This window comes from Channa argus, chromosome 14 (assembly GCF_033026475.1).
Source record: "Channa argus isolate prfri chromosome 14, Channa argus male v1.0, whole genome shotgun sequence".
In the NCBI taxonomy this organism is placed as follows: Eukaryota; Metazoa; Chordata; class Actinopteri; order Anabantiformes; family Channidae; genus Channa; species Channa argus.
The window spans coordinates 19,333,107-19,356,499 of NC_090210.1; the positions used below are offsets into that span (position 1 = coordinate 19,333,107).

Sequence of the window (23,393 nt, forward strand, 5' to 3'; positions counted from 1 at the left end):
CTTGTAGCAAGACTGAGGGGTGAATGGGGTAAAATGGGCGTAAAATGCACAGATTTAAGACACATCCAGAGCAGCCCCCACCTCAGTTGTACTGATGCCATCCTGGGTGGAGAGTAGCTAGGAGGAGAAAAGAGCATACAAGGCAAGATGTGTTATCGATGAGCCGAAGTCAAAGGCCTCTGTGTTCTTTATAGTCGCTGATAAGCAGGAACAAAGCCGAGCAGCACTACTCTGTAAATCGAGCCCATCACTCATCTGTGTCTGTATGCCCTAAAAGCTTTTAAACCTCAAGAGGTGGCGGTTGAAGACAGACTACAGTCCTTGATATGGGAACAAGGTCAGTAAGTGTGAGAAAGTGTGTGTGCATTTCTAGCTGAAATCTTTCAAGGGATGAGTGTAAAATGTAGGTGAATGCTCGACTAAACCAGACGTAAGCTTGTGAAAACAAACTGCTACAGCCTCAGTCTACAGTTTAACAAAGCGTTAGTTTTCTGTTATCTTCTAACAGAGATTATAACTATTGGAACAAAGACAAGCTTTTTGGCATCTGGCCTCTGTACACAACCACACTGAAGTGAAGTCCAGACTTTCAGGTAATTCAAGAGGTTAAACAAAAGTGTGGCATTAACCATTAAGGAATTACAGCCATTTTAACAAACACACACCCACACAAACACACATTTTTGGTGGCTCATAAAAAATGGCTGGCGAGCAGGCTGACGAGCAGTATAGACCATTTACAGCTGCGTGGACAGGGGTGGCCTGTTCCCAGATTACTCCAGGACTTAGCAAGCAGAGTAAAGGCCACGTGGTTGTTCGGAGGCTCACATTTGCATTGGGAAGCTGAGGTCCAACAATGAGACATCATTAGACTGAAAAAACCCACATAGAAGATGGCAAACACCTCAGGAGTGGCTAATAAACAGTTTGAAACATTTGAAACAAAAGAAGTAATTAAGTGTCAAGCTCAGCAAGGGTAAAAAGTCTGGAAGACCACAGTAGACGACTAAACTAAACTAGATGACAGCAGAAGTTTTTCCACGGTTAAGCAGAACCTTTCACAACATTTAGCCAAGTCCAGAACACTCTGAGGAGGTGGGTGTGTCGTTACCAAAGTGAATGAATGAATGAATGCAAACACAGTTGTATCAGAATGAGGGGAAGAGAAACGCAAGGAGAAATAAAGGAGCAGCACATGATCCAGAGCAATCTCCACCAGATCATCTGTCAAATGTGGTTGAGGCAGTGTTACGGCACTGTGATGTATGGCTGCCTATGAAACCGTGTTCATAAAAGTAGGAGAATATAATTAAGAGGCATATATGGTGATATTCTCTCTTTAGCTAAATGCTGTAAAACCATTGGTGTTGTTGATGAATAATGTTGAATAAACATACAGCAAATGCTACCCAAGCATTTTCTATAGGCAATGAAATTGGATATTCTGGCACTGGCCAAGTCAGTATTAAAGTATTAAAAGTCAGTCCTTATGTTGGTAATTATGTTAGTTTGTTCCATTACTTATGAGCCACCGAAAATCTGTGTGTGTATGGAAATGACAATAATTCCCTGATGATTACAGCCACACTTTTTTCCAACACCTTAAGTTAAAGCTAAAATTGTTGACTGTGCGTCAACTGAAACGAGGAAACATTCAACTCCGAGGACTTTAAAATGTGAAGAAAAACATTCCAAAGAGTACTTCAAGATATCGTCATGGCCGTGTGACTGTTTGGACGGGGGTCTCATTGTACAAAGGATGATTACTCGATGACCTGTCCAATAAACAATTCTTAATTATTCGTCAGGGCATTAACCCTCACGTACGTTTTTCTCATCGGTGCCCTGGCGTGATTCCCACCACAGCTGCCTCTTCCTGTTGGCTGAGTTATTTGTTCTGTTTTCAGCCAGATCGTCCTCCTCACACATATCTCCGTCCTTGTCATCCTGCAAAAACATAGATAGGCAGTTCCATGATGTACATCTTCCACACGGGACTTTGAGCTAAGTTCACTGCTGTGCAAACAAAGAATGCTTTTAAGAAGCAGTTTTAAGTACAACATGTACCTTTCCATTGATTTTCCATTATTTTATTGTGAACAGTGTCCGTTTAGCAAATAATACACAATAACAAAATATTTTTTCTTTTGGGAATGTTAAGTGTCAGTATCTTCTAAGACAGAATAATCCTGTACTGGAAATTTAACAGGTTAAACTGATGGTCTGTGCTTATTTGACCGGCTCCAGACGGCTGAACAGGATTACTGTATGGTGACTGAGAGCATTTTTTTGTTTGTTTGTTTGTTCTTGTTTTTTTATTTTATTCATTTTAGTGTATTTATGGGGCTTTTGGAGAATATGATTCATTTAGAAAATGACCAAAGTTATCTTTATTAAGTTCAAGTTTATTTTAAAGAAGAACTACAGTTTGCATTATTGGTAGTGATGGGTAGTTTTAGTTGTACTTCTATTACTTATTATGGTACTAATCATGTTTGTCTTGGAAATGAAATACTGGCAATCAAACCAATTTGGATTCCACGTGAATAATCAAAAATATATACACTATGAGTAACTTTTTACAATACTGTGTTACTTACTGTGTTATTACCATTTGCCAGCATATAGATTTCTTCTCTTCGCTTTAATCATTTAGTAGTGGAGTTATTAATATAGAATTATTCTTTTTTCCAGTTTGTAATGCATTGGTTCAGTAAATGAATGCAAAAAAAAAAAAAGCATTAGATAAATAAGAAATGCTAACGATGCATCCAGATTTTTCTTGAGGAGTTCGTCATTCATTATCTGGCATCTCCAATATAAAACAAAGTTGCCCGCTGCTGTTTTATGTCATAATTATCTTTCTCACACATAATGACCTCAGTGAAAACACCCCCCACACACACACACACACACACACACACACACCTACACCCCTTTGTGGAAGGATCAATATTGCATACAGCCCTGCAGGTTTACAGGGACATACAGTATTGACTCCTCTATAAAAACACTAATCTATAACTCCATTACAGGACAGGGGAGCTGAGCCTTGAGCTCTGAGGTGAAGGAAGATGGGATGATTTCAGGAGGAGGGGTCTTCCACTTCTTTCCACATTGCCTGCTATCTCATTGAGAACTGAGCTAAAGTTGTTGCAAATCTGACATCTCTGCTTGGATGAGAGGAGGATTGTATACATCTCCAGCACAGAAGTTCTGGTTTCACAAGCAACTTACGTTCTTCAGTAATTGTTCCTTTGTCACATACTTTCACACTTTCAGTGACAAAGTCTCCCAGAAATTTGGGGGCCATCATTGATGAACAACAGAGCTTCAACAGCACATCTCTCTGGACTACTGATTTGCCCTTTACAACATCAGAAGGATCAGATCCTACCTTACCCACCTCCTCCTGCAGGCACTAGTCATACCTCATCTTGACCACTTCAATGCCCTGCTCACAGGAATAATAAGTCTCTAAATGATCCGACATGCTGCAGCATATCTCATTTTTAATCAGCTGAAAGGGATACAATCCCCAACACTGTTCAGATTGCTGCACTGGCTTCCAGTGGCCGCCTACATTAGGTTCAAAGCACTGACACCCTCCTACAGGTGTACAATCCCTTTGTGAGGTCCCTAACCACAGCAAAAGACCCCAAACAAAGCTTTTTCACCCAGTGGTCCCATGATGTTGGAACAAGCTAAGAAAATCTGTAACATCAGCGGCCTCACTCATAATATTCAAAACATACTCTCATGCATCTTCCTATGCACTTAAAACTTTGCTATTAGCTATGTCTTGTCATTAAAAATATATTTAGATTTTGAAGGCAAATTTTTTTGTTAGTCTAAATAACTGCATAATCCACAAAACACGTGCTGTAACCATTCCTTTTCCTACTCATACTGCCCTTTAGAAAAAACAAAAAGAACAAAACAATCTAATGCAATTTTCTGTGCAAAAATACAGTTCATCTGAAGTTAATGAGGCTTTACCAGCTTGAGTTCGATAATTACCTATTACGTAAACAAAAGTGTCTAACACCTGAGTTACAGATCTAACCAGTGATCGATCGGTCCTGAAAATTTCCATCCGTACAGTTTCTCTGATCATGAGGTCACCTGGCTGCCCATTTAATTCAATCTGAATCTATTTCAGCTCACTGTCTGAAATTCACTGCGGAGCTGTATCCTTTGACATCTGACTGCACTGCCTTTAAATCCAAAAAGCTCCAAAAAAACTGGTTTCTGAAAACGTATTTAAAGATCAACAGCATAAATAAGAATTAAATTGCATACTGTTGGGACAGGGAAGGTTTTTTATTTCTTTGAAGGCGACAATTTATGATCATTCTCTGCATTTCAACTTTTTGTACTGTAAAGTATTGTACTGTAATTTGCACTTGTCTTGTCTTTTTTTGCCTTGTACTAATTTGTGAACTTACATAATGATGAAGAAAATGATTAGTGAAAACTGAATGAAAGGTTCAGAAAAAAGGGTGACTTCAGGGTTTAACTTAATTTGGCACATAAAAAGCCAGCAGCAGAATCCTGCATTGGCTTGCAGTTAACTTAAAAAAAACAACAAAAAACTAGATACACTTAATTTTTTCAAGTATTAAATTACGGGTGGAATCAATGGTAAATATGGACTATAAACAGGGGGACTGTAGGTAAAATAAAGAACATGAAAAAAGAAAAGAAATCAAATGTTTGTTTTTAAGTAGCACAGTTTTGTCACGTCTAAATACACTGCTTTTAAAGATTTTTTATGTTCTTTTTACAAATCCAAAGTGAATACTTTTAAGACAAATTCACCTAATTGTGACCCTGTATGGCTAAATCCTCAGTATACAGTACTGTCCCAATATCATGGTCTGTTTTTATGTTCTCCCACTGAATTTGTGTCCGTGGTTCTCACCGTCAGATGGTCAATGGGTTCCTGCAGCCAGAGACGAATGAGGGTGGCCACGGTGTAGTAGAGAATCAGCAGCATGATGGGATTTACAAAGTGATACCACTTGCGCTCTGGGTGCACAATGAGCTTCCACGTGTAAGAGCAGTTGCTCTGAACAATTGGGGAGATGCCAAAGACACTGCAAAGACAGACAGGCAGACAGACACACAGGAGTATGAGGATAAAAATAGGAACTATGTAAATATTGATGACAAATATCAATCTTATAGAGGTCACAGATATTCATAAACATCCCGCAGGTGTAAATGTGAGTCATACAAATATGTTTTAGAGCTGCTGCATTAATTTGAGTAACTGAATAACAGAAAAGGATTAAAACCTATTTTAATAATCAAATGTGATTTTTTTTTTACTTTATAGCTCAAATGACTGATCATTTAATAAACATTTTGCTGAATAATTCATACTGAACATTTTCAGTTTTTGTAGCCCTCTTTTTATGTTTTAATACTCTAATTAATAAAGATGCTTTTGACTTTACTCTTGGCCTTTAATTTCTTTATTGAGTTTACAACTGCACTTTAATTCTTTTTTAAGTCTACAGTAGTGAAAAAACTGCCTTTCATGAGTTGTGAGCTCCTTTACCAGCTAAGCTTAAATCTTTTGTGAATAGCCCAAATCCATCAGTCGGAGGTGCAATTTGTTACTTCCAATTCAATGTAAGAGTCCTTGTGTTCTCCATTTCTAAAAACTATTTATCGATTTTAGAAACAAAGCCAACATGGACAAGGAGATACAGTATAAACGTCGCAAAAGCTTGACAGAACTGCACAGTTTATACAACATACGTCCAGACAGGGTGCCCGGACCTTTCAAGGGGCATTACATTTTCTTCTAATTACTAGTTCCCTCTGAAGTGTTCACTTTCTGGTGCAACCCAGAGGACAGAACATCATTCTCAGTATGACGGTTACACGTTGAAGTTGAGAAAAGAGACAAATGGCTGACTAAAGAAAGTTAAATAATTTCCTTAAAGTTTCTGCTAGAGTGATTTCTTTTCAATTTAAAACATTTAAACACCGTTCATTGCCACATGAAATGCAGTAAAATACATGCCAATTTATTAATGTTCAGGGCAATATAAACATAATTATCACTTTTTAAAATGTCAAATATTTGCTAGTTTTACTTTAACAAATGTGACACTAAATAAAATTTGAGTTGATTAAGCAATGTGAAGATGTCACTTGAAGATGTTTTTCACTAATATTTAACATTTTATGGAGTACAACAATTGTCATTAAGTCGAGTAGAAAGAATAATCAAGAGTTAGTTAGAAAATTAGTTCTTGTTGTACCCCTAATTACTTTAAGTTCATCTAAGTAAGTTTGCTAAAACTACCACTACCACAATAAAAAAAAAGGAACATTGTAAATCTTCCAAGGATCTGCAGAAAGTGTTCTGACTACATGTTCTTTCTTCAATGCTCATTCCTAATGACATGCAGGATAAAACTCTAAACCAAAGAGGATGTGTCATGAGTCAGAGCTTTTCCTCTGACCAGAGCAAAGGTCATCTGCTTAACAGGAAATACAGTAACGTATACCAGTGGCCACCCTGCTTAGTTAGGACCGTCCTGAGTCTTTTCCTTTGTGACATGTGAGTTTGAATGCAGGTTTCTGACCCCACAACACACTTCCTGAACGTTTTTTCTTACAGCTTGGGAAGGCCCACTAGCCACATGACTGGGGGTTTCCATTGTAAGCCACAAGGCAGGAAGTAGAGTGGAAGCCAGGGCTCTCAACAGTGTCACTCAGCACCAGCCCCACAGCAAGGCCATGTCACTGTCAACAAGCACAATTAGGGCAGGTACTGGGGTGGCCTGTCGTCCAATGGGAGCTGCATTTACTGCAATAAGAGTTTCCCAATACCCGAGCCTGAGGAAACAGCCTGAGGAAACAGTCCACTACATGAGGACAACATGGTACTTTTGTCTTTTTCATGTAGTGGTGGACAGAAATACCTCAGTCAAGTTGAACGTATGAGGAGTCGGCACATGATGAATTAGCTGGCCTTTCGTGTAAGAAGAAAGCTACGGCAAACTTTCCAAACTTGGGTCTAAATACACAAATAGGGAGCGTCTTTCCAAACTGAGATCTTCACTGTTCAACAAAAATGTTCACTCTTCTCCATATTCACTGCTGGAAACAATACAAGATAAATAACATGACAGTATTACATTTTCGGTCATAATTTCACAATATAATTTAGAACCCACCAAAAGGTCAAAGTATCTACTATTTTACTGGCTCTAAGGATTTAGAGGATGGACAAGTAAAAGGTAGCGAGTAGTTTATTACCTCTTAGAATTTAGAGGTCAGAATAGAGTAAACAGTCCAAAAATTTACTATGTAAAGACTGGATGAGGTAAAGCACTCAGAGACCTAACAATAAGGTAAAATGATCAGATTTAGAGGTAAAAGTATCCAGTATTGTATTACCTTTAAGGATGTGTAAAGACTCAAAGAGAAGCAGTGACTGTACTAACTGTATGGATTATTGTTGTAGTATAAAAGTATTCATTCTTTTACCATACATAATAATTTAGAGACGGTCAGGATTCAGTGCTTTACTAAGTTTAAGAATTTTAAAGACCTCATATGTATGTTATTAAATAATGTCAGGTTTTTTAGAGACCAAAGTGGATAAAAGTATTCAGTATGGATTTTTCAAAGCTCAACGAAGTACAAGAATAGACGTTTGTTTTAATACACAGGCCAGAAGCGGCAACTGTACTTCACCAACGATTTAGAGGTCAGAGTATCCTATATTTTTGTAACTTAAAAACTTTTCAGAATACTAATAAGGCTACCGGGCCAGTATTGCAAAAGAATCTACACTAACTGTCTGAATTAAAAAAAAAATCTGTGGTGAAAAGTTACTTATTTAAACTTCTGCAAGGGGCTTTGTGTTAGTTACATTTTCTGTCAGATTTGAGGCAGATTTTTTTTTTTTTAAATGAGGAGGCAACGCCTGTTAATCAGCTCAGGGTTAGGGTTTGTTACTCACGTGCAGTTGGACAAAGCCGATTAGGACCAGGTTACACATACATGGCAAAGAAATCTCCCTGGGGAAAACCAGGTAGAAAACCTTTCCCGTTTACATGACAGTTTAGAAATCAGCTTTCCTGATAAGGCTGAATGTAACCTGGTTATTCACCTAGTCCATGCAAATGCACTCAGCGCAACAGTATTATCACACCTTATCTGCCATCTGATGCAGGAGAAGGACAGTGGAGGGCACAGTTGTCCATGGCAGCTTCAGATACAGTACATAGCTGTAAATAGCCTCAGTCCTGACACACAGCAGCACGGCTTTAAAATGAGAAACCATGACATCAATATGACCTTGCAACACCAAGGGCATTAAGAAAACAGCTACACTGAAACAACAGCTACAGTGCATCTAAAACAACCATGGTCCAACTAGGGAGGACTGAAAGATTATTACAGGATGTCTTAATACAGTGGAGGTGCTGCAAATGACTGAAACTGCATAATGGCAGCAGAGTTTCAGGAGTGCTCGCTTATTCAAGAGCTATCACTAGTTTTTGAAAATAGTAGACTATTTGTTTGGTCTATGTGTTTGTAAAAGTGCTGCGGGATCACAATATGAATTTTAAAAAAATGCACTGCTTATATTTCACACTTGATTATACTGTATGTTCAGCAAGCAAAACAATGAAGTAGTTTATTAAAACACTAATCAAACGTGCATAAATCTAAGAAAACTGTAATTTCTCCATTTGTATGTTAGTTTGTTGTCTAATCACTTAACTGATTTAATGAAGCAAAAACAAAAGGTGACTGATTTGCTGCATGGTATCTTCTCTCCCTCTCTCAGACAGCAGTTCCCACACTACAAGCCCCTCTGTCTGCCACTTTTACCTGCCCAGTAGTAATTCATACCGGTAGAAGCAGTGGAGAGGAATCACTGGATGACGCTTACTAAGCTCTGTATTATTTATTTTAGACTTCAGCCAGTTAACAATGTCACTACAATTTAAAACATTTATTTCAGCTATTTAGAATTATGTGAGTTCCAAGTTGCAGTGTAGGTATAGGAACCGTTGAGCTAATTCAGCATGCAACCTTTAATATTTGCTGCAAGTCGTGTCATTGCAATACAGAACAATGGTATTGCACATTGCATATTATCCTCATATCATGAATTCATCATTATTTACTGCAGTTACCTTTACCAAAGCAGCAGCTTTGTAAGCTTTATTCATCATTGTATTTGTTTTACGGCGTAAACTTCACAAATATCAGTGAGAGCTGGTGGAAAATGAAGCCACAGTTTTTGTGAGGGCCTATGACTTCTTTTACCCTTCTGCAAGGGTATTTCCGGGTTTATTTCACAATTTCCCTGAGGAATTATCATCGGCAGTTTTACAAAAGATATTTATATTAACATCATCCTGTCTTGGTGATTTTTTCACGATCAAATAATCTTTTCCAGTTTCATCAGTTTTTCTTAGGGCTAAATAGTTGTGTTGTTCCTGTTGTGGCAGAAAAAAACCTTTCTGTCAAACATTCAGGGTGACAGCCTTGATGCGTTAGTTTGCATTCGTTATATTTGTCACCGTCATGCTGGCAAGACTTGCAACACTGCGGCTTTACTCCAGCCACAAGGTTTCACCGCTGCAGCCGCAGACAGCTGATTGTCTTCTTTCTCATGCATAATAAAACAACACTAGAACCTAAAAGCTCTGCTTCTGATACTGACGTGCAGTGAGTAGCAATTTGATATATCTCCCCTTTAGCTGGGTTTTGCCCTTCCCTTTGCATTCTTGTTTGTAATAGTAGTAAATATTTATTGATGTTTAAACAAATGTACCTTGGGTGCAATAAATATTGTGAAGTCAAAGGATCTCTGGCTGGTGAGCTCTACCATCATGTCATGTACTTTCAGATTATTAACGACGCAGACAGGATTAGTATGGGCTTGTGCTGTTTCAGTTTAGAAATCGAATTTCTAACATTCACCGAAGTAAGGAGAGAAAAAGGAGATGCTGGCAAGTTTAACTCAGCTCTTTAGTTGTTTGGGAGAGGGTTTGTATTTTGTTGCTATGGTCTGACTCATCTGTCCGTGTGAAGGGCAGGCAGTGGATGAGTTTAGTACACAAGATTTAGCCTGTTTAAAGGATGCCTTCACTGATATTTAACTTGGTTACAGTTTGGAGAGTACTCATAAACACATGTCTTTTAACATCACTCTAACTCCCCTATAGATGTTTCTACTTCTAGCTGAAAAATGGCTCCAGATGACATCACTTGGGGGAACCTTCAGTTCAGATTATGTCATCTCGTCGCTCATACCTTGGAGTTTGGAATCACGGTCTAATAGAGCTCCTCCAGATGACATCATCTGAACTCCTTATGATCAAAAACTCCTCCAGTTGATGTCATCTGGAGGAGTTTTTCAGCTGAGACATATTGTCATATAGGGAAGTCAGAGGGAAATTTAAAAGCACTAATGTACATCTACACCCTAAACTAGAATCATAGGGAGCAGGAAAACTGGTGAAGTTGCCATTTAAGTTTAGTCTAGAAAGATGAAGTGTCTGAATTGAAATATATTTTGATTTCAAGAAATGAAAATGAAGATGTCCAACATTGCACTCTAAAATAATACATTTTTGGATTTAAAACTGGTAAACATACAGGTATAACTATTTTAGCCATCTGATTCTGTGTCTGTTCTTCACTCCACATGTCTGACCTGATGTAGCCGTCGCCTGGTGGGATGGACTCCTGAAAGAACTGGAACTGGTAGAGGTAGAGGACAACAATGTGTCCAGCACTGAAGATAGCCATCAGGACACACATGCAGCTGAAGATGAGTGTGTCAAAGGTCCGGCAGAGGGACCACCAGGTGCACAGGAACAGGAAGATGAAGAAGTAAACGGCCGAGGTCAATGAAGGCAGCATGATGCCTGCAAACACAAAACCAGTGGATAAACAGTTAAATGGGAAGTGGCGTGGTTTAGTAGGAATACGATGATTCATCGTTACCAGCCTGTTTTAACTTACATGGAGCACGACAACGACAGAACACACCGGATGGAATTAGTACAACGAGTCAGCTAAGTTAGAAATCTAAGAAATAGTAATTAACTACTTTTCACTATACCTATACAAACCTAAGACTTCACATACTCTGTGTAGTTCAAGAACCAACTTCAAACATTGGTTAAAATTTTTGTGAGAATGCTGATTGACCCAGCTATCCATTCCGCTGGTACACTTAACTGCACTGTAAATGTACTACAACCATTAAAACTGCTGACATAAAGTCATGGTTTTAAACGTAGTGTTTTGGGCGTCCGAGACGCCTAAATTGTGGAATTGTTGCCTTGGGCCTTGGAACTCAATGCACTGCAACCTAAGAAAACACAAGCGTAAAAAACGGCAACATCGAACGAAGATGCAGACACATTACCATAAAGTGACATGTAGTTACTAAAAAGATCCCCAAGTGTTGCTAAGAAAACCAAAACTTTAGTTTTATCCTTAGTGCCCAGGGCTGAAACATCCTTGCTGGGCTCAATGGAAGCCACTCAAACACCCAGGTTTATAAAATTATACAAACTAAGATTGAAGATTGATTGAAGAGCTGGGGAATCATAAAACACCAGCTGTACTTAGCTATGGAAGAGTAAAAATTGACCAAAAGTGCCAAGGCAATAAAACAGATCATATACTTTATTATATTCTCTGCTACATTATGGTAATCAGTACTTGTGGATTGCAGGCACTAAAATTAATGAACATTTTCAATGAAGTTGTCAGATTTTTCACTGAATACTGATATTTTGTGCACCTACATCTACAGCATGGCTGTCTAATTAATCCATGAATCAGCAGATAAAGTTAAGATTTTCACAGTACAGCAGGTAGGGCCACTCACCTGTCATGCCCAATAATATGGTGACTACCACCTTCCCAGCAGTGGTGATCAAGTTCCCAATTATCTCTTTCACTTTGGAGGCAACTTCTGCCACAAGCCGCAGGATCTTCGTCTTGGTGCTCTCTTTCGTTTCCTCCTCCTCCTCCTCCTCCTCTTCCTCCACCTCTATCTCCTCGTCATCCTCATCCTCCTCGGCCTCATATCCGGCTTCAAAGTCCTCATCTAGCAGGATGTTGTCGTCCAGGCTCAGCTTCTCCTCTTCCTCCTTGGAGGCGAAGGGACAAATTTTAGTCTTGAGTGACAGGTGATGCAGACTAGAGGTCAGAGCTCTCCATGGTGCTGAAAACTGGTCCCTACAAGTTGTACCACCATAACAAGCTCTGCGTAAACATGGCTGTTATATATACTTCTACATGTCTGATGTGTGAGTGAATACTCCTGCTTTGGTTTTGAATCTAACACAGCATATTTACACATATGTGGTGATTATTAGGAACCTTTGGCAGATGATTTGACTGTGAACTACATGTTCCCATTATATCCAGTCAGTTATTCCTTGACTACTCTACTAAACAGACTTCTTTTCCAATAGTTCAACAGTCAGAGAAAGAAACATGCCAATAGCTGATTTGTAAAAAGTACACAGGCTCAAAAAAAAAACTCCGTAGCAGGTGTTAGAATGAAACCACAATTTCAGCTGTACTGACTCAAATAAAAGCCTAAACACACTGGAGACTCCATAGATTTATCTCCGGTGTTTATCAGTAGTGGGGAGCGATGCCATCTGTGCCAGTGTGAGCAGCACTGTCAACAGAAAACTGAATGTGGTTAACACTTAGCCGCAAAGACAAGTGGGGACCTGCCAGAGGATGGTGGTTGAAAGGCATCAATTCTACACACAGTTTTATTTAATAGCTGAACAACTTGTCACAATAATAACTGAAACTAACTAATAAGGTAGAATGTTTGTTGCATACCTTAAATATCAGTTGATTGCTTTAGTCAACTGTCATAGACAAAAACTATTTTAAATGTTGACAAGATAGTTTCAATATTTATCTGCACTCATTTACACCCTGTCTACTTTAACGTCTAGGCTTAAAACCTTCCTCTTTGATAAAACGTATAGTTAGTTATAGTCATGCTGCGACAGGCTTAGACTGCAGGGGGACCCACCCCCCGATGCACTGAGCTTCTTTCCTCCTCTTGACCCTGTCTCCTCTTTTCTCACCCCACAATTGTCGTCACTGTATGACATTAACTCTGTGCTTTTTCTCCGGAAGTTGTTCTTCTCCTTCTCTGTCCCCATCTCTCTGTCCCTTTCTGCAGGTGTCTCCGGCTTTGGAGCCGTGTGTTTTCCAGTGTGCAGCTACTGGTCCTACCAACCTGCCCCGTGTTTTGTTGTTGCTTTTGTTGCTCTTTTTCTTTTCTCTCTCCACTTTCCACTCACCCCAACCGGTCGAGGCAGATGGCCGCCCACCAGCCTGGTTGTGCTGGAGGTTTCTTCCGTTAAAGAGAGTTTTTCCTCTCCACTGTTGCCTAGGGCTTGCTCAAGGGGGAATTTTTTTATTTATTAATTTTTTGGTTGGTCCTTTCGGCGTATCCTGTGAGTTCGTTTTGTCCAAATGTTGGATTTGACAGTCTTTACACCGGATGCCCTTCCTGACGCAACCCTCCCCAATTTCTGCCGAGCTTGGGACCAGCACTGCACGGCTGGGGATGATGATGGGCTGTTGGGGGTTCAGTGTTTTGCCCAGACACACTTCCAACTGAGCCAGTGCCGCCCCTTGAGCTAGCCCTAATGCATGACTCCAATTGAATCTACTCTGATCTCCATACCTAGCTGCTCTGTTATGGTCTGCTACACTCCACCACACTGTTTGAAATTATGGCTTTGGGATTGAAATTATGACATTATAAAATGACAATAAATAAAAAGGAAAACATTTTAAACTGAGAAAGAAGAACAAAGCAAATGCAAGACTTTCTCCTGCCAATGCTGTTCAGTAATGAATGAATAATGAATAATGCTTCATGGGAGCTGGCGACAGCACCTCTCCATAATAATATATGATTTGAGCATATTTCTATTAAAAAATATCCAAAGAAAGTAACAAACTGTAGCTTTACAGTTCGTGAGGCAGTCATCCATGTACCACAGTATGAATGCAGGACTTTTACTTGCAACTACAGTGTCTACAGTGTGGTAATGATGCCTTTACTTCACTAAATAATCAGAGTACTTCTTCCACCAGTGCCACGTACTATGCAGGTGGGAGATTAAAATGCAGCTAAAGAAAGCAAATGTTAAGTCATGCCATGATACACTCTGTCTTAACCATTAGCTTACTTGAATTACTACTATTTCAGTAGTCTTGTTTAGTCAATATGTATTTTATTTTGAAAAGATTTTGCACTTGACAGTTTCCTGCTTTTTAATAATGTTAGAATTTGCTGCTGTTTTAATTTTAAGTATAATATCTTTCGGTTGTAATCTCTTGGCCAGGCAAAAAAATTCAGCTTCCTCTACATCACTACATATTTAGATAAAAAGAGAAAAAATCAGATAAAAAGACGCATTGAGAGACAGACAAATTGAACAATTTTCAGACACAATTTTAAAGACTCTGCATTTCACCACAAATGAAACCCACTTGTTCTTCTGCCTCGAAGTCTGCATTGTACTGAGCCATGTCCTCAGGTGGCCTCTTTTGGACCAGACTTCTGCGACACAGAAGCCAGATGGCCAAGCTGACCATGAACATGCCAATGTCAGGGATGAACACTCGGATTCCGTTGCCTGCATCTGCACCAATAACACTAGGGACAAACAGAAAACAGAGTTTACAGTCTGACAGAAAGCAGACACTTATACATTTGTATCCCAATAGCTTCAAAACTGTCATTTGCACCAAAATCACAGAATCACTAGAGAATGATGGAAAATGGGAGTAAACTTGCTTTCCTGTTAAATCTGGCATCAAATCTGCCACGTGTCACCTCCACATGGCTCTCCCAATCATTTATTTGTGTGTGACTACTGTAAGAAGCCAAAATGGGTTTGACACCGTCTCAATTACAGTTAAATTTCCCCACAAGCAGGTTTAAAATGCATCAAACCCATAAGGAAAAAAAATGTTATAGCAGCAATTAAAAGTTTCAAAATAACACTACCTGTTCACATGTATTCATGGGAACAGGACTTTCCCCATTACTCAACTGTTCTTTTAATATGTGCTGTGTCGAAGGCCTCAGCTTTTATATGGAGTACCACCCATTTTAATGAAATCGGTCTTCCTGCTTTAAATGTCTTGCTTTTAACAAGTGATTGAAATTCCATTCAAACAAAAAGGGCAGGAGAACTTTTTCTTTTTTTCTTTTTTTTTCTAAACTGTGAAAACATGTTTACTCGCTTGGAAATTTTGAACTTTGTTCATAATAGCAAATATCCCTCTTTTTAATCAAATTGCATGAAATATAGTTCAAATAAATGATTTTAGTATAGGATGTTCTAAGTTATGATGACTCCTACAGACAACCCTTGTGGTGAATATAAACATTGTGTCCATATAAAAACAATCTAAAATAAATGTATAACATTTATCCTACTTCCTGTCTAAACAGTGTGTATTTCTCAATAATCATTTGAGGTTTCATGGTTTTCTCTCCTCGGGCAAACAAAGCTTTTGTAATGTTTGTTATTTGATTAAGCTTTTCATCCCTAACTTAATATCAAAAGGTTTGTTCAAACAAGAAAGCTCAACACTGAGAGCCAACAGTTCCCATGACAGCTACAGTAAAGTGAGGCTTTAAATAATCCCGTGTGATGTATTTGTGCTGCCTGAGGACACATTTTATGAGGTGTCATGATTGCATGTACAATTAAAGCAAATAAAAGTTGTCCCTGAAATGACTAACAGGTTGCAAAACCTTTAAAATTCACTTTTATCTTTCAAACCTATTTCTATATCAGTTTTACAGCAATCACACTGCTTCCTGTGTTTGGCCACTGAAGCCTTTTCCTAACGTTTCATGCTGAGTGAAACTAAAATGTTTACAATAAACTAAATATACTGGCAATTCGGTGGTACAGGCCACAGAGAAATGCTGACCAAATGTTTGGATCAAGTTGAAAAAAAACACAACAACAACAGCAACAAGAACTTCACTGTCTTTTCAGACGGGACTAATCTGCTTGTGGCCTTGAATGGATGTAAAGTTAACAAGTTGAAAACAGGATCCAAAACGCACACTCAGATAAAAAGTTGAGCCTTTGGCTGCTGTTTAATCTAGAGTTTAATCTAATCAAGGACCTCTTTTTCCATGTGCCTTATGGTTGTGAGGCTTTGTGCATCTTCACATGGATTAAAAAGATGGAAACCGTCCACGCCAGATGGGGCTGAGCCAGCAAGTTAGGGGACCACGTTCCCTTCTCATCATGTGAGAAAATTACAACAACATTAGCAGTGCTAAGGCCCCGTCTTTGCTGCCTTGGCCTGCAGCAGGAGCAACGAAGCAAGAGAGCATAAAATATGTCTTACACCATATAAATATTTGGCATTTATAAAAAATTTAAAAAGGTCAAGCTTGAGGAAACTGAAAGATCTCACTATGAAAAAACTGTTACTTCTAGTTAGACTCCTCTACATCTCACTTGAGCTCTACAATTTCCACCACACGGGCAGTAAAGTATCTGCTTGTGCAGCAAATGCACCTGTAAATATTGTATATACTGTATATGGGCCTCAGCACAAACAGGTAAATGCAGGCGGGATAAAATGTTTATGGCTCTACTTCCGCCACTTACAGTATACTATCCGCTGAGGGCTGTTGAGTACTGGAAAAAGGACGTGGCTGAGTTTGGACATTCCCGTACTTAGGAAACCGCATCTAATACGATCACAGGGGCGTGAGGAGACAGACAGAGCAGCAAAAGCTTTGAAAAATAAGCCTGTCAACTGATTGTCAGACGTAACTGGGTTTAGCGTTCATCAAGAATCCACACAGGGACAGGTTAGGAGCATTTATAAATCTTTGTCAGATGACGTGTCAGTGTGGCTAAATGCAAAAAGTGGTGTTTAATGTTATTGTGTTGCTATATTTAGGACACTTTGTACAGACAATGCAACCACCAAACTGTAAAAAGAGTAGACGACAAGAACCCCAGCTATGATCGTTGACGGTTAAACAAAAAAGGATCTTTCAGTGTTAATGTTAAGTGGAAATACACCAGTTTAAAAAAATTATAAAGGCAATTATATTTTTTGGGTAATTTTGCTGCTCACTCTCCTTTTCATCAGTTACTGGCCTGAGTCCCATCTCCTCTTAAAAAAAGTCAACTCTATAACTGGGAAAAACACTAACAAGAGCAACAAAAGCTTTCAAAACTAAAACAACTGTTCTCCTCAGTTCCCACATACCTATGGTTTTAAATGATTTGCTAATAATTGTATTTTGTTCTTATTTACATTTTACACAGCATCCCACTGCTCTCATACTGTTGTACAGTGACAGCTACTTGGAAATATTTGTACTTAGATCTCATTCAACTGGCTATGTTTGAGTTAAGTCATTTAAGTCAAGTTGAAAACTGATGTTAATAGGTTGTGACAATATATTACAATGTCATTATTTGTACAACATTACATGTTTATTGAATGCATTTACGGTGAATGTGTTCAACAATCTTACCTTTCAAAGCCAATTTGTCGAATGGATTTCTCCCACGAGGAACCTGGACAAAAACACAAAGTTGTTTTTATGTCATAGACATAAAAAAAAAAATTGTGGTATGTTATGCAACACGTCCACATAGGTAAGAACATTTTTTCATTATTTTACCCAGTGTATTAACAGCAAATAATTGCTGTTTATTATTAACACTTACTAAAATATGACAACCCAGTCCCACAGCCTCCAACAAAACCCATTCATAAATCCTTAAACATTTTTTCTTAAATTATTTGACACTTTAGGTGAGGTTTAATTTTGAGCTGATATAAAAATCATCAGTCTTTCTGTGCTCACTTTTTGGGCAATTTCCATGAAACACAAGAAAATAAATTTAGTTGTGGAAGCTTAGTTTCCACAGCTTGGACTTGTTGAAGGGTTCCTGAATATCAGAGTGAGATTTCCAGGTATTCAGCTCACACACTGAGAAGTACTGACAAGGGTTTATTGGCCTTTGTTGTACTGCCAAAGAAAGCACAACATTGTTTTTTTGGCGTGAGGATTGTACCTTAATGTTGTAACATGTTCTGCATGTTAGCCAGACTAACATGATTTTGCTTTTAGATAATGCAACTATGAGAGCGAGGGTTTCATATCTCCAAAATATACATACTTTGCACCAAAAAATATAATGTATAGCATTCCAGCTACGGTTTTGAGCGGTAAAAAGTACCATCAATCTTTTACAAGCGTAGAATGTTAAGACAAAATATAACTCAATAGTCAAACTGAGTCATACTGTTATGCATTTGGTCACAAACAGGAAATGGGTCTAAATTCCACAGTAGGTGAATAAAACAGTGATCATAGCTGGCTTACTGAACAGGCCTACTGGACACAGTCCTTGAGGCCCAGCAGTGACTTCAGATTTCTTGTTTGAAAAACTCAAGTGACACATCATGACCACAAAGTGACATAAAATGAACTTGTGAGAAGCAAAATGTTAAAATGGAGGCACATAGAAACTAACACAACCTAAAACGGCCCAAAACAGATGAATAAATGATCAACTCAAATGAAAAACAGCTAAAGACTCTGAGAGGATTTTAGCATAAAATGTTCTTAAAACAATTTAAATTAACATACATTTCCCAGGAAAAGAAATGCTGGATGCATCCGTACCACATCCCCATGTAAAACAAACTAATTTAGTGATCAATAGAAATATGTTTCATGTTTTTTTCCACAATCATGCATCGATTAGTCTTAGTGCAGATCCTAAACAGACTGAAAAAGACAAACAAGTGCTTGTCACTCTAAAGGCTCCTTGAAAAAAATACTTGTGGTTGACATTCAAGTTGAAAGCTCTGTAAGTGATATTTATTTAACATTAACATTCATTCAAATGACTCAGTTTAATAAATGTTGAGTGCAACGTGAGTTGTTTGGGCTGCTAAAACCACTGAGAATAAACCCATTCCACCTTTTTTACCTTGCCGTTTTTGGTATTATTAAAACTTGCACATACAGTATACTAATCCTGTCTTTCCAAATAAAACTGGCAGGAAACATATCAAACTTAAGAAATTAAGTCTACATGTTCACTGAAAACAATTTAAAACGAAAAACACACACAAATAAAAAAAGCAAATAGACTAGAAATAGACATACTTATTCTACCAAACTGCCAAACCAGACATTGTTCCCCATTTTAGGTTGACACTAAAAACAATCTAAAAAAAAAAAATGCTGTTTTAACCAGATCTTGGTCAGGTTGCTCTGTATCTGCTGGATGTGGACAGTGCTGTTTGCTAATGTGCTAAGTGTTTCCCTTGATCAGCTCAAACAGCTTCGTGCAGCTTTAATGTCAAGGCCACATCTCAAATGTAAAGACAGAAAGATTAGACCTACATGTATTCCCTAATCAATGAATGCACAATTTAAACCTGCAAATAGAAACTCTTCGGTTTAAAACAGTTGCCAAGTAACCACAGACAGTGTGTTTCAGTGATTCTGCATGCAACACTTAATCTCACCGAGCCCAAACTGAGCCTAAAATTGTAAGAAGAAACATACTGTATCCTGTGTGTGATATCATACATGAGACATGCCAGAGGCAAAGTGAGGCCTGTCTGATCCATAGGGAGGAGTGGAGAGATATACAGTGTAATACAGACTAAACTCAGCATGGATGCTCTTGGAAAACTTTTAGTGAAGCTGTTTTCCACCCCAGCTGGGCACCAAAACTATCTGTCCTCAGACTTTATGTGAACATCATAAAACATCCTTTGTACTTGCTGGGCTGTTAACTTCTCTGCGCACCATTTTTTTTTTTTAAACACACCCTCTATCCATCTATGGGGCCTGATGCCAGTTGCCCTATGCAGTGTCAACATTTCAGTATGTCATAACTTTTATCAGACAGTCTGCATGCTGAGAGGAATTCAGTAAGTCTCTAACATTTGGCGACTTGCAGACAGGAGGTTATTAAAAGTCACTAATGTTGTTCAGGCCCTAATACACTTGAGATTTACAAAACAGCCATTCAACAGGCCGTTGAGCTTCTATGAACTGGTGAAATGTCCACTGTGGTCAGATAAGAGAAAGATTAAACTTAGAAATCCTTCTGCTATGGTTTGTTTTAACCTACTTAGTGGCCAGACGGGTGGGGGTTGCCACAAAGGACAATGCCTGCCGTAAACTCAGACAATAGCAGGAAAACATCTGAAAGTCAGCATGGTCAACTTATTTCCGCCACTTTTTGACAATTTAATTGACATTATTTGAAATGGAGTGAGTTCTACCCATCTGCTGCTCTTCAACAGTTCCTACAAATTCTTACAGTGTTTGTAAATGCAGCTCCCACCATGTTGAATCAGCACAAAAGAATGACAGATGACTCCAAAGGAAGCCGGCTCCAGTTCATCTGGTGACCAGTCACTGACCTTTTCTAAACAGCTGGAGGTGTTAGCTTTTTTGGAAAGATTTTCTCATTCATTCTGCACTCAGTTTACTGCTCTAATGGTGTATTTGGCTACAGTGAATAGGGGAAATTATATGAAGTTATGCAGGGGGACGCTGGGGGGAGAAAACCACCTCACCATGCCGGAGGACTCCCTGTTTATACTTGGCTGCCAAAAGGAAAAGGGTGTCAAGGGGCTAAATAACAGATATAGAAACCTGAGATAAGACCTTTTTTCAGAAAGTAGGCGGTGGATCAAGGAGACAAAGAGTGATGTCTGACATCCCGCTGCCTATGTAGTCCAAACATAAAAATAGAAACGGGATGACAATGACTTCGGGAAGCAGAAATATGCGTGAACAATTTGTACACAAATCAAATGAACATAAGTGGTAAAACAATATATAACTTTTTAACTTTATAATCGAGCACTGTACAACTACTGTACTACATTTCTACTGTCTCTTCTGCTCCATATAACTTGAAATGATTTTCAGCGTCAGTGTGTAATGTTATTCCTCCCCTCTCCCCCTCATTAATTGTCAAATGACAGTCAATGTCCACCAGCTGCTCACTATAAAGAAATTCTGAGCAGCCCAGTGATCCTACAGGGACTCTGCTGTTAAATGCTGCATATAATCACTGTTATTCATATAAAGGGCCAATGAAGCTTAATGAGATGAAGTTTGGAAAAAAAAGAAAAACAGAGATAACTATAGCTCTTACTCAGCATAAGAGCAGGATCCATGAACTTTCAAGAGACTTTAGCAAAGTGAACACAAATTGCATCAAACTGTCCTAAACCAAGCGGCTGATAATTATTATTAGCAAGATTATTTTAGTCATAAATATTATTTGGAGTATTTTTTTTTTTTATAATCAACGTCTATTTAATTGTATTCTAGCACAATTCTGGTGATATTGTGCAGTATATTTTGTTCCTGTCAATAAATGTGTCTGTCAGGAAATACTTTCATACAACTTCCATACGCTGCACGCGACAAGTCGAGCCTATTGTTTTTACTGAAGACGTAAAACTATATAAGCTATTCAAGCAGTAAACTCAGTATACTTCTTGACTCAGACCTAGGTCAATGTGGTCACAGGGCATGCACTGCAACCACTCAGCTACCAGGAGGCCCCACAGTTCTCAATTTAACAACTTAAATCCCTGATCTAGAAATAAGAACGAAACAATAAATTAATCAACTATCAAATCAATTGTTTTTAGGCTTGGTATGGAAGTAAAGATTTTCAAAAATAAAAATAATATTGCAAGAGGTCACAAATCTTGTTAAGTTGTTTCATAATTTGCTGTCCTCTTAATGCAAGTAACTTTTATTTAAACGGACTGATCAACAGGCAAATGTAATAATACATACTGTAGTAAGTTGCAGTACTTTATAGGTCCATCTCACCAGGGTTTGATCTGCCAAAAACTGCAGCCCTTGAGACGTTTGTAATAAAGATTTCCTTGAGTGAATATTTAGTCTACCCTCTCTGAAAGGCTCGGCGTTTCTGCCTGAGGCGATAAGGTTCGTTCTGCCTTCTGAGCATATTGGCTGTAGCCCGACGGTGGAAAGCGAACTACTTCCATTAGAAAGAACAAGTCATTAGAACACAAGGTCAAGGTCTGTCCCGTCTAGACATATTTAGATTTTTACAGTTTGATACAGAGTTTCATGAGATCCCCAAGGCCAACTATTAACACTTCCCCAACACTGAGGCAGGAGCTTGCAGTGTTTGCTTTACTGGCAGCAAAACTGCCCTTTTTTCAACATCACCATATGGCACAAGGAAGCGAATTACACTGAGGAATGTGTTCGATTCATAAAACTTCATAAGGTGAAAAGAGGTAATAGGAATGAGAATATGCATCATTATTTGAGGGCATGTTTTACTCATCCCTGCAAATTGAGAATGTTGTCAACTTTTTTTTTTTTTTTGATCCAAACTATCTCTGGGGCTGTAAAAAAGCTACACCTTTCCTGGTGATATACAACCCTGTGACACTGCATCAGTAGCTCAGGTCAGAGTTTAAGCCTGCGTGATGGATGGGACACATGTGTGCACACATTCTGTCATGAGTGAACATGCCTCAACAACATGCCCTCACCACTTTGGTCTTTCATTACTGCTCAGGATGAGGTTTGGGGGGGGTTGCAGGCAGGAAGGGATTAGAAGTTTTGAATTATATTTTCATCACTTTAAACTGTATGTGCTCACAGCACCTAGAACAAGTTTATTTACTACTAATTAACAGTGCAAAAGCAAAAGCACAACACACAACTGAGGTGATGTTATCAGCATTTTTAACTACATGTCTGAAAAGCTGCAAAATGTTCAAACTGAAGGAGTCAAAACAACTTTGACAATGTTTTGTGATGTGTTTTTTTTTCCTGGAGCAACTAAAGCTTGACAATCGTTATTGGATACGTTGGCTGTCTCCCTCCAATCTTTGGGCTAAGCTAAGCTAACCAACTGCTCCAAACAGTCCTCCCTGACCCGGCTCTGCTCCGCACTTCTACTGTCTGCTACTTATCAGGCATAAGTCATTATCAAATTACAATAAATAACATTACAAAACAAAAATTCTAATTTATTTTATTGGTAAGAAGACTGAGCCTTGCTTAAAAACATATAGAAATCTCTGAACTGCTGCCCCCAACGTTCTGAGTCTGACTGGACATGAGGTGTTGACAGCACCTCTGCACAACAAGTGTTGAGGCATATTTCTACAAAAAAATATTCCAAAAATTAAAAAAATATATGTATATATGTTCCTTTCTGTAATATGTCTTTGGAGGGTTTTGTTAAATAAGAAACTCAAGCAGTCATCTTCAGTCTTCTGGATTTGTGACCTTTGTG

At 38.6% G+C, this 23,393-nt stretch overlaps 1 protein-coding gene across 7 annotated transcripts in view; it reads right to left on the minus strand.

Annotated features, from left to right (window-relative positions):
- LOC137098786 (piezo-type mechanosensitive ion channel component 2) overlaps positions 1 to 23,393 on the minus strand; it is an 80,957-nt gene that overhangs the window by 45,255 nt on the left and 12,309 nt on the right. For 5 of the 7 annotated variants that reach the window (XM_067475383.1, XM_067475385.1, XM_067475384.1 and 2 more), the window contains exons 4-10: positions 17,585 to 17,627; positions 14,548 to 14,713; positions 11,894 to 12,158; positions 10,706 to 10,919; positions 4,925 to 5,099; positions 1,828 to 1,947; positions 82 to 117 (exon numbers count right to left, since the gene is read on the minus strand). In XM_067475383.1, the coding sequence (XP_067331484.1) occupies positions 82 to 117; positions 1,828 to 1,947; positions 4,925 to 5,099; positions 10,706 to 10,919; positions 11,894 to 12,158; positions 14,548 to 14,713; positions 17,585 to 17,627 (1,019 nt within the window). The remainder of the gene's footprint in view (positions 1 to 81; positions 118 to 1,827; positions 1,948 to 4,924; positions 5,100 to 10,705; positions 10,920 to 11,893; positions 12,159 to 14,547; positions 14,714 to 17,584; positions 17,628 to 23,393) is intronic. The other 2 variants (XM_067475386.1, XM_067475382.1) reach the window with 1 other exon arrangement.